Here is an 11,778-nt window from a genome sequence, read left to right as displayed (position 1 = left end):
TCTTATATCATTTGCGTATGTATTCTTTCTTGTTTCTCTAATGCACTCAAAGATAGGACTGCCTAAGGCTTTGTCCTTTTTATTAGTAGTGTTACATCGACTCATACAATACCTAGAACGCTAACCCTATGTGCAGACAATCCCCTTGTCAGTTCATCCAAACTGGATTTCCTTTAAGACTTGAAACAGCTAACCATCACTTGGGTGATAGTACACTGGTACAAATATACCATATATAATGACTCACATGTTTTCAATATCATATTTACTTATCACATCCGCCTAATGTTCACAATTACACCAAAGATTTCCAGACACCAACTTGCATATTTTGCAATCCTAGTATAAATTTAATTTATAGACATTTGCAGAAATTCATAATAATACAATAAAAAAGGGCAACTTGATCATCCTTTGTAGCAGCTTATGCAGACTATTCATGAGCTTCTCCCTTAAAAGCGAGCTTGCATTTCAACTTCTTGTCCCTCTTAAGCCTATGGAGCCATTCCGAAACCAAACAAGTCAATGCGCAACTTCAAGAGGAAGAATAGTAGTAGAGCTGACCAACAAATTCATACTAAAGTAGCACCACAAGCACCTTACTTGTAAGAGTGCAATAATGGATTACCTTCAAGTCAACACCCTTCCCCGAGAATACTTCGCCGCCTTCATCTCCAGCTTGTCCTTAGCATCCTGCTAGCGCCATCGATGCGGGAAAAAAAAGCTAATCTCTTGGAACAAGCAAAATTACCCTGCCGGCATTCACCCACGCCGGCGCCATTGTGAGGCCGCGACACAAAGGACGGTAGAAGGCTGACAGGTAGTGGAGAGACACACGAAGGCGGGAGGGGTTGGGGCCTTGGGGGACTCGGTCTCACAAGAGGTGGCGCCTCAGTGGCGGTGGCGGTGGCGGTGGCGGGGGGCTGCCAGACTAAGGACATGGACTTAACATGCTACCTAGGCTGGGCTTTCCATTTTGGATGCTAAAGCCCACGCTGCAAAGACAGATGTAGGAGCTGGGCTGTTAAAGTGGCTGATCGTGGACTAGCCGACTTGAATGTTAGGGGAGTGAATTTTTTCCTTCGGTTTTTGCTGATTACACTTTTTAACTTAGCAACTAACAAATGACTAACTGTATAATAGTAACTGGAGGAATATATTTAAGAAAAGTAGATATTTTGATGCACCAAACCTTGAAGCTTTGAAACCGTGTCTTTCTGGAGTTTTAGAAACTTCACTCTAGACTACTCTCTCTATTTCAAATTACATATGGTTTTGGCTTTTTCTATATCCATAATTTTTACTATGTATCTAAAAACAACGTACGTCGAAGTGCATAATAAATATTATGTATCTTGAAAAGTCAAAATGATTTACAATTTGGAATAGGGGAGTACTTTTTTAAAAGTGTGATTTGGAAGTCCCTAGTTTCTAAAACTATAAGTTCTTGAAAGTTGAAACCCCATTTCTTAAGGGAATATATCGGGTGCAAACCAACCTCTCCGTACAAACCGTGCAAACTTCAATCTGGGCCACTGGATCAACATTCAAAGGGGAGGGGCGGAGGAACAGGGGCTGATTCGGCTCGACGGCGTTGGTCCGGTGGCTACGCGGAGGTGCAAGAGTGGTGCTGGTTCGGCGGCGGCGTGGAGGAGCAGGGTGGATTCGGCTCGACTGTAGTGGTCCGGTGGCGGTGCAGAGGAGCAGGGTGGATTCAACTCGAAGGCGGTGGTCCGACGGCGGCACTGAGGAGCAGGGGCGGCACGGGTCCGGCGGCGGCGCAGAGAAGGACGGTGTGGCGAGCCCAGCCAGCGACCGCGGCACCAAAAAATAACTTGTTCTGAAACTGCAATCTCTGTTCTGAAACTGCAATCCAGGCGCAGAGAAGTCAAAAGATGAAATCCTTGTTCTGAAAAGCCTGAATCATGATAATTTGTCTTCATCACATCCTTCCCATCAAGCACAAGTTTTAACCTGTCAATACTATGGCAGGCCAGCTCCATCTATCTTGAAATACACTGTTCATAACAACTTTCAGCAATACATTATGATTTAACTCAAACAGCTCAGTATTGTGTTACAGAAATTACACTCAAGACTCCTTTCAGGGGTCCAAACACTTTCGCTTGTTTCTGTCAGACCTCACTCCACCACTTGCCCTGCCTACAACATTGATCAAATCCCTAACCCTCCCAGCAAAAATAAAACTGGACCAGGACAAGCTTAAGAACAGGATAGACGTATCATCAACCTACATAAACAAATAGCCCTGCGCAAGGGCTTTTTTTTCCTTGTATGCGGGTCACTAAATCAGTAATACATCAGATCATTCATGATAGACATCTGGAAGGCGAGGCATTATTGGACAAGCTCAGGTATGAGCCTCAACAGGAACGAGATCTCGCGTTGCGAGAAATTCGGTGTTGCAGCACCTTTAGCAGCCCGGTTGTTGTTCAAGTTCTCAACTTCAGGGTCAGGCTCTGGCAAGGCGATGAGCTCGGAGACAGCCTCGGTGATCTCCGGCACCAGGTCCACGATCACCCCATTCACCCCCATCAGGTGCTGCATGTACACCGCCTCCGGCACGTTACTGCAAAAAGGATGATAAATTTGAGCATGGACATTGAGATTGTGTGGTAGTACGGAAATGCTACAAAATTTGTACGAACTGTCTTACTTCAATGTTCCGTAGGTCAGCAGGGAGAGATTAGTCTCTTTGATCTTTGGTATGGCAGCAGGGTGCCTGAATATCCCACGGGCCTCGGAAACTATCCCTTGCAGGCCGCTGCCAAGGCATAGCTTGATGGCCTCTTCCAACGAGTTCCTCCTCACGTCAGTGTAAATCTCTGTCCCTCCGTTTGTCAAGAAGTATACCTGAACGAAAAGCATAAAATGGATTATGCGATCAGTACTGTATGTTCATAACTGAAAACCAATGCTATGATGTTTCCTGCTTGCAATTTATTCAGCGTACGTACAGGGTATTTGCTCTGCAATTTCCGCATGAGCTGCGCAGCATCAGGCTGGAAGCTAGAGAAAAGTATAGGCCTATCCTTGGCGTACTCAAAGATCACCTGCAAATCAAATGCTCGACACTGTTAAACAGGAACTTCTCAGAAAACTAGAGAAAGAAGCACGAACAGTTTGTTGTGTTCCACATGCCTTCAGGATGGCCTGGAGGATGCGAGTGAGCTCCTCCTCCTTGTATTCAAGATCGTCATCGAATTTCAGCTCAACGTTGAAGCCCAATCTCGGGTTGACCTTCTCGAATGCTTCTTGAAGCGTGCAAAGAGCATCCTCTGACTGCACATTCCAGTTAAGCATTCTGCCATCCTTCATTTTGCGAACCAGGGGCTTCCCGATCTGCATTCGTAAGCAAGAAAAACATAATCAGATGCTACTTAGCCCAAATTGCTTATATCCTCATAAGGGCGAGATGGTGCTCTGCTATTTATTACCTTCCCCTGCTCATTTTGCGGTCCATACTGGACGAAGTCTTCCAGCTGAAGATCAGTGACACGCTTCTGTGAAATTTTACCCTGGAAAAACAGAAAAAGATGAGTGTAAGACCTACGTATAGTTTGGCATTCAGTTGACCAAATAATGTAACATATGCTATGCATGAAGTACGAGCTTACATCTTCTTCGGTGTAGATGAAGTTGTCATGGAAGATGATTGGGCACCCATCCTTGGTGACCTGCAAAATTCGATATTCACGGTTCTCTTCTCATACATCTTTGCACACCGAATTATTGAGGAGACGGAGAGAGGAGGGACAAGAAGCAGAGTAAAATGAATCAGTATGTTTCTTTGCAATATTTAAGCAGACTGGAAGCGGAAGGAAAAAACTCATCAGTTTCAGGCAAAACTTGTAAACGAGCTCGGCTACATGCGTCGGCTTCGGTCAGACGTCTATGATAATAGGAAGAGGGGACCCCGTACCATCGCTGTCTCTTCCCTCACAAAAGTGTGGCCACCATGCTCATCGTGACCGTGGTCCATATTCGCATTACAGCTCAAAATGGAAAATGGGCAATGCAAGGTGGGGTGCAAACGCCACAAAACTCCCCATCTACTCCGTCCTAACAAGAATGCAACTCTCATTTTCTGAGGAGACAAACAATTTTAAATTTAATCAAATTTATATAAAATAGTATTAACATTTGTGTTGTAAAATAAGTATCATTAGATTAATCATGTAATATATTTTCTAATAAATCTATTTGGAGACACAAATGTTAGAATTTTTATATAAATTTTTGGGATGGAGGGAGCAGATGCTACGGTGGCTAGGAATCTAGAATCAATCAGGCATGTGAGCAGATTCCGCCTCACAAATATCAAGCGAGCTAGTACTTTAAATATTTAAACCCTACGATGTAAAGCATCGTCAACTCCTTCGAAAAAAACAAAGCATCGTCAACTAGCTCTTAGGGTCTGTTTGGATGTCGGCCTTAGTCTGCCATGCCAAAGCATCAGCTGGCCAAACTTTGGTCGCCGATTTGGCCGCCCACGATTTGGCCGGGGCAGGGCACAAAAATGAACTAAATTCAGGGCATGTCTAATTTTGGCCGGCATCCAAACAAAGTAGCTAGGTACGGTCAAAGGCCAATTTTTGGCCCAGCAGCCAGCAGCACCTATCCAAATGCGCCGCTAATCTAGGCAAAGACAATTTACATTTCACTCTTTTTTACTTCCTCTATCTCGTAAAGAATGCAACTCTTACTTCTCGAGGAATCAAATATTTGCAAATTTGACCAAATTTATACAACACATATTATTAATTTTTTTATTTAAAATAAATATTATTATATTAATCATGTAATATATTTTTATATTAAATCTATTTGGAGATATAATGTTATTATTTTTATAAATTTAATTAAACTTAAAATTATTTAACTACTCGGAAAGCGAGAGTTGCAATATTTTTAGGATGGACAGATTAGGGAGGTGGGAAACTCAGGTTGTTGACGAAACGGGAGAATATGCATATGCCATCTTGTAAGGAACCGTGACGGAAAATATGGTTCATACTTCATACCAACTATTGAAACCCTTGTTTTGAGATGCCTTCGAAAAAATTTCTCTTTCCTCTGTACCTTTGTTGGAATATATTTAGGTCCAGTTTAGTTGAAACGAAAAAAAAAATTCGAAAGAATTTTGCTAATTTGAAGTACTAAATGAAGTCTATTTACAAAACTTTTTGTACAGATGGGTTGTAAATCGCGAGACAAATCTAATGATGCTAATTCATCCATGATTAGCGGCTAGTTACTGTAGCATCACTTTTGCAAATCATAGATTAAGTAGGCTCATTAGATTCGTCTCGCGATTTACAACCCATCCATGCAAAAAATTTTATAAATAGACTTCATTTAGTATTTTATGCATATGTCGAAACATTCGATGTGATGTTTTTTTGTGTTTACGGATTTATGAGGTGAGAACTAAACAGTACTCCCTCCGTTCGGAAATGATCTACATATTTTGACTAGAGAAAGTCAAACTTTATAAACTTTGACTAATAATTAGTTAAATTATATGTATAATTAGTTTATAAAATTTATGTCAATACATATGTATTCAAAGAGGTTTTGAGATGACATTGAGTTATTCGTAATTGACATTATATTCTAAGAGTGATTAATAAGTCAAACTTTATTTCGAATGACTTTCTCTAGTCAAAATATGTAGATCATTTCCGAACGGAGGGAGTACTTACTTGAAGAAGGGTAACATTCGGTAGGGCACCGCAATCTGCAGCAATCTTTTATTGCTGCTCGCGGCACCTCCGACGCGGTAACAGGGCGCCTGTTGCTAGCTGCAGCTGGCGATCAGGCGATGGCCCCGGTGCCAGAGCCAGACCGGGCCGGGACGCGGCACATGGGGCGCGCCGCTAGCTAGCACGCCACGCCACGCAAGGCTGGCGAGGGGGTTCGGAATCGGATCAGGATTCAGAGTCAGAGCTGAGGCTGGCGAGGGCCGCTGGCCGTGTTGGGTTACCGGTCAAATTAAAATTACACGAAAAGATAAATATCTATATAGAATACTAATAAAATCTATTTGTAAAATTTTTTCAGAAATATATATAATTTTTCGAGACGAATCTAATGATAATTAAATATTGATTTGCTGCAGTAATACTACAGTAACTATGTTTTAAACACGCAGTCAAAAACCTCATTAGATTCGTCTCGCGATTTATACGGGAGATTGTGGAGATAGTTTTATAATTAGATTTCATTTAATACTCCTAATCAATGATCAAAATGACAAAAAAATTCCATAAAAATTTTTCCACACCAAACCAAACCCAGCCCTTCTCACCGAGCGAGCATCGGCGGATCTGCCGTCCCCGTCCGTCAAGCAGGAGCCAGACCAGCCAGAACCAGCCCAACGCCACCGCGCCGGCGAGCAACCCCGGCACCCGCGCCGGTAATAATGCTATTTCTCTGTTGCCTCGTTAATCGCGCGACCCTAAAACTAATTAACGTAGCGCGCGCTGTCTCTCTCTTTTTTTGGGTGTGCGCGAGGATGAAGAAAAAAGAAAAAAGAGCAACCAATGGTGGGAAGCGAGCGAGCGTCTCTACCTGGACGTCGAACTCGACGTAGTCGACGGGGAAGCGCGCGGCGGCGTTGAAGGAGCGGACGGTGTTCTCGCGGACCTCCTGCAGGCGCCGGTCCGGCGACGCCAGCGCGTTCATCCCCTTCCCGCGGTGCCCGACCACCGAGAACCGCCCGCCCAGCGCGCGCGCCGCGGCGGCCGCGTCCGCCCCGCCGGCGGCCACCACCAGGCCGGGGGCCACCACGTCCAGGGTGGGCACGTCGGCGACGCGCGCGGCCTTGAGCTGGGCCATTGTGGATACTAATTAATGTGCTAGCTAGAGAGGAGGAGGATTTAATTTGGCCGGGGTGCGTGCCGCCTGGAGGATCGCCGGGCGAGCGAGGAGGCACGGCGGCGTCGAATCGAATTGAATTGGGTGGCGAGGTCGCGGCGAGGAAGGAGACGGGAAGGCCGGCCGTCTTTATAAGGCAGGCGACGGTGGAAATCGAAGCGCCCGCGGGGTGGCGGGAATATTCCGGGTGCCATCTTGGGTTTATCCTCCGGGATATTCGGATAGTCTTGCCCAGGTTTCCGTTTCCCTGTCCCTTTTTATTACCAAACCAAAGCACTCACGGCCAAACAAACACCCACCTCAAGTCCAGCCTGAATTTTTGTTTTTGAAATTTTTTCCTCCCTGATATAGCAGTATAGTAAAAACAGTACTCTATCGTTTTAACTTTCAATGGTGCTAACAATATCTACATTAACGTTGTTGTGCTTTCAACGATATGCGATGTTCCCGTCGACAGCGAGGTGTTTGTGGTGACTTCATCAATTTCAAGAATTTGCCGGCTCAATCTTCGAAGATAATTATAGAGGTGTAGAGTCTGCGTACGTGCATTCATAGAAGTGACTATGTGTACGTTGTGACTACAACTTGATTGAGAATAAGTGGCAAACATTTACACATGACATGGGATCCCCTAAGGGTACCAAATGGCAGGTATCTATAATAGCTTATTATCAACAAGCAGATTCCAATAATCCATCACCATATAGTATGTTATTAACCCTATGATCTCATTAGCATGTGGAATGTAGTGTCACAGAAAATAGTTTATTTTAGGATACATCTCGCCCCGGTATACTATAGGTGTACATTGAGGGTTAGGTCGTATGCGTGCGCTTAAAGGGATGGTGTTTATGGGCGTTTGCATTTGTGTTTGTAACGTGTTTGGGAAAAAAAAGGTCCATTTATTTTGCATATTATAGGGGGGCTTACAAAAGTATACATAATATTTAATTGCAGAATATATGGTAGCTACTTGTTTGCCCTCACATGTTCTCTGGTACTTATATTGTTTAACATTTTGGAAACGGGATATATATTATATGTATGCCATTTGCACAAGCACAAGCCAATTATCCAAATATTTCTATGTATATATCGCCCTTCTGATTATAAAAATATGTTGTTTAGACATCATCAGACTCACAAATAAACTATTTTTACCACTAATAACTAGTTTAAAATGTCCGCAAGATTTAACTATGTTGTAATATTTTGAAACTAGTTTGGAAACAATCCATATACATCATTACATATGGTCAATCAAACAGTCAAAATACATCAGTGGTCAATGATTGAACATTACGAAGACAACCCAAATTGGCACTTTATGATGTTTTTTTATCATAAAATTGATAATTGTACATGAAAAAGTATACAAAACAAGGGATATAAATGATGCAGTTGAGTTATATATTAACACATGAGAAACTTAAATAATTTTTTGCACTGTTAAACAAAAGTTTTGGATGTCAACTACTCCCTCGGTCCAAAAATAAGTGTTTGTTTAGAAAATTTCAGACACATTATATTACTAGTAGCAGAGAGTGATCATGCTACCCTTAAATTAACTACTGTTGTGATTGAAAACCATGCTGTTTATTTATTTCACTAGATCCTAATAAATGCAAATGCATTGGAACTATAAAAGTAACATCTACTTAAGCATTTGATTGACTTCATGCCCTTGTCTATACAATTTTTTTAGTATTTGATATTATTTTAATTAGATGGGCTTTACTACAATCTAAAAGAACACTATTTGTAGGATAAAATTTGAAGGAATTTATTTTAGAATGGAGGGAGTATATATCTGCAACTTGAATGACATCCAAAGCAAGTGGTAAAAGGCAGTAGGCAAAATGAAATTGTACATCCATTAAGTACTCCGGAGAATTTTAGAAAGAGAACACAGCTGCCGTTTTGTCAAGTGACTCTTGGATGCTTAAACAAAAGGTTTTTTTCTCCTCAAGTGTCATCTCGTTGCTGCTAGTGCCTAGTGGGAATCCATTCCAGGGCACTTACTCGAAGGAATAACCCATCGCATATATACTAATAGTACTGTATCACTACATGCTGTACTCCTGCACCTGCACTAGCTAAAGACAAACTTGTGGGATCTCTCATGAGATTTTCCCGTGTGCGCCCATCTCAAAACCAGATGTCTCTGCACCATGAATCCAAGATGCTTTCCTATCTGAGATGGAAAAGTACGCAGACAAATGTCCATGTTGCATCTCATGCATGCGCTTTCCAGCTCTGGCCTGTTTGGAATAAAGGGTTTACACAGTTCTAGCTAGAGGCTGCTCTGTCGTCAGTTCCTGCGAGCTTGATTCACTGACTTTATCTCTTCGTATGTATTGTCGCAGATAGATCAAGCAGGAATGGATTCGTCCACTATTCCAACAGCCGCATCGAGTCCAATTCTTCCCGGCCGGTGGTGGCGCGATGCTCGATCTTGTCTAGACTCCACTTCGATCTAGATGCGTACGAGGCCGACCGCCGAGCGTGTCTCTGGCGTTCGTACGCATCACTGATTGCGGGCTGTTGGCAGTGTGTCATCAACGTCACTTTTGGTTGCTCGGATTTGTCAGCTTCGTTGGAAAGGATAGCAGATTCGTTGCTGGAGAGTTTGTAGACGCACAAGGTTCACGAGACGAGCAGGAAGGTGCTACAAGACTGATAGATATAGGTGGCTAGTCCTCGTACGCCTACAGGCTACAGCTCGTGTCGTCGTCCCCGTCAGGCTGGCTCGTTCTTGACTTCTAGATGTATTAATTAACATTGCCGTATTTCACAATCTTTTTTTGTTGGTTGCTGCTGAATCGTTTTCTTTTTAGGGTCCTTTGGTGTTTAGTAGCATGGCAATTCAGGACCAAGTTTAAGCATTATTCGTTTACACTTCAGTTTCTCACGCGAAAAAATCGCCCTCATAACACGCACGGCATGTGAATACCTCAACACAATCCAAGTGCCGGAAGTCACAGCTCCAAACCAGCTCACAGATGGTATGGGCGCTCGTCTCGTCTGCCTCCCAGCAGGGTGGCTAGCTAGTCTTCAGAGTTTCAGACGGCTTTTTTCTCATTAGGCCGGGGATTGATTCAGCCCTCGATGAGGCATGGCACCACCCAGTCATAACTGCTGAATCGTTTTCTTTTGTGGAAGAAGAATTATTAGTAAGGCAACTTGGATTATATAACGCCAGTGTTGATGGCATACGTTGCGGAAGCATAGCAAGTCACGAAACGAAACGAAAGGAAGAAAAGGCGTGAGCAAGTTGCTGCTAATAAGAGCATCTCCCTTTGTGTTTGCGACCAAATACCGCATAGCATGACCGCAGTAGTTGGTTAAGTACTTAAGTTGCTCATGTGGTGGCGTACACTTTGTACCTTTGATTGATTTTGTTACTAGATACGTTGCCCTAACCGTACTTATCTGAATAATGCTGGCGAAACATAGTCGAGAAATAAACTATGTCCAACCACTCTGGTAACTAAATAAGTTACTTAAGAAATGAGAGGTTTTTCAGACTTGAAGGGGGGAGAGTTTTCCTGATCGAGACTTATTTTAGGACTTGGTTGGAGGAAAAAGATAGAGGATCATTATTTTTCTTTGACGGTTCTAACGAAGCAGTAGAAATTGCAACTTTGCAAGAGAAGATTATATAGTCTAGTACTCCTATATTGGTAAATTTACCAGCCGGGAAAGCATGGGTAAAGACTAATTCAAACGCCGCTAAACTACCAAATTAAAAGGATTTACTACTTGGATTATATTGGCTTCCATATCGGCCCACCCAACGACAACGTTATTTCTCACGACACCTGCAACACCTTTCTTCTGCAATTGTAGTCGGGGACGCATCAGGCTCCATGATTGAGCGGGCCCCATGCACTGACCACGCGGTTTCAGTTTGTTTACTCCCTGCATTATTGGTTTCAATATCCATGCATTATTGCCGCAATACTGGTTTTGCGGTCGACCGCTCGCCGCGGTCGACGCGCCGATGCACGTGGGGCTAGTGGGCTGCGCACGCTCTTCCGGCTCCACTTCACCTTATCTTTTACTAACTTTCATGTGTTTTATTTTTTGCCTTTAATCTTTTTTTATCCTAAAATTTTGTGTCAAAATATTTCTCCAAGTTTTCTATCTCAGAATCTTTTGATGGACTTTTTTGGCTCCTAAATTTTTGCTTGCAGAAAAAATTTTGCACCCCAACTTTTCTTTCCAAAATTTATCGATCTCAAAATATTCTAATCCAAATTTTACAAAATTTTCTGTTCAGAAATTTTTTCTTTCATTTTTTTCTCAAAACTTTGTTAAAAATTGTTTGTATAAGTTTGGTTAATTTTTTATTTGTATAAGTTAGTAGCCGTGTTTGGTTAAGGCTGAAAAATATTTCGCGAAAACTTTTTGCACCTTTGACCACTAATTTAGAGTATCAAATAAAGTCTAATTACAAAGCCACCTCCACAACCCACTGTGCAAATCGCGAGACGAATCTAATGAGGCTGTGGACGCGTGATTAGAGGATGGTACTGTAGCACCACTGTAGCAGATCATCAATTAATTTCCGTCATTAGATTCGTCTCAAAAAGTTACATATGTCCTTTTAGATTTTGTAAATAGACTACATTTAGTACTCCATGCGGAAGTTCGTCTTTTTGTGAAATCTTGATTTGTCACGGCAGTTTGTTTCACCACAGCTAGGAACGAGATGAGATGAGATGACGTGATGTGACAATGGGACCGAGTACATCAGCTCAACATGTAGAAAGGGGCCGGACAGTGCGGTCGGAATCGACCGTACGGAGCCCAATTTACGGGCGACCGTAAATTAGCGCACCCGCTGTGGCGATCAGATAATTCAGATCAGCCAGC

General features: G+C 42.8%; 1 protein-coding gene and 1 long non-coding RNA gene across 2 annotated transcripts; both read right to left on the bottom strand.

Moving 5' to 3' along the window:
* Positions 1–236: 236 nt before the first annotated feature.
* LOC120702975 lies at positions 237–826 on the bottom strand. The gene is made up of 2 exons (XR_005686639.1): positions 629–826; positions 237–494 (listed from the first exon to the last, which is right to left on the bottom strand). It is a non-coding gene; the product is annotated as an uncharacterized LOC120702975 (long non-coding RNA).
* A 1,180-nt stretch (positions 827–2,006) lies between these two features.
* On the bottom strand, positions 2,007–7,011 carry LOC120702968 (glycerophosphodiester phosphodiesterase GDPD1, chloroplastic-like). Its single transcript, XM_039986967.1, has 7 exons — positions 6,595–7,011; positions 3,639–3,698; positions 3,459–3,539; positions 3,163–3,363; positions 2,979–3,074; positions 2,678–2,874; positions 2,007–2,590 (listed from the first exon to the last, which is right to left on the bottom strand). Exons 1-7 carry the CDS (start codon positions 6,859–6,861, stop codon positions 2,359–2,361), a joined length of 1,134 nt encoding a protein of 377 aa, XP_039842901.1. The 5' UTR covers positions 6,862–7,011; the 3' UTR covers positions 2,007–2,358.
* Between the last annotated feature and the right edge of the window lie 4,767 nt (positions 7,012–11,778).

Source organism: Panicum virgatum, chromosome 1K (assembly GCF_016808335.1).
Source record: "Panicum virgatum strain AP13 chromosome 1K, P.virgatum_v5, whole genome shotgun sequence".
Classification (NCBI taxonomy): domain Eukaryota; kingdom Viridiplantae; phylum Streptophyta; class Magnoliopsida; order Poales; family Poaceae; genus Panicum; species Panicum virgatum.
The sequence above is the reverse complement of the archived record's forward strand: the minus strand, read 5'-3'. Positions and strand labels throughout refer to the sequence as shown.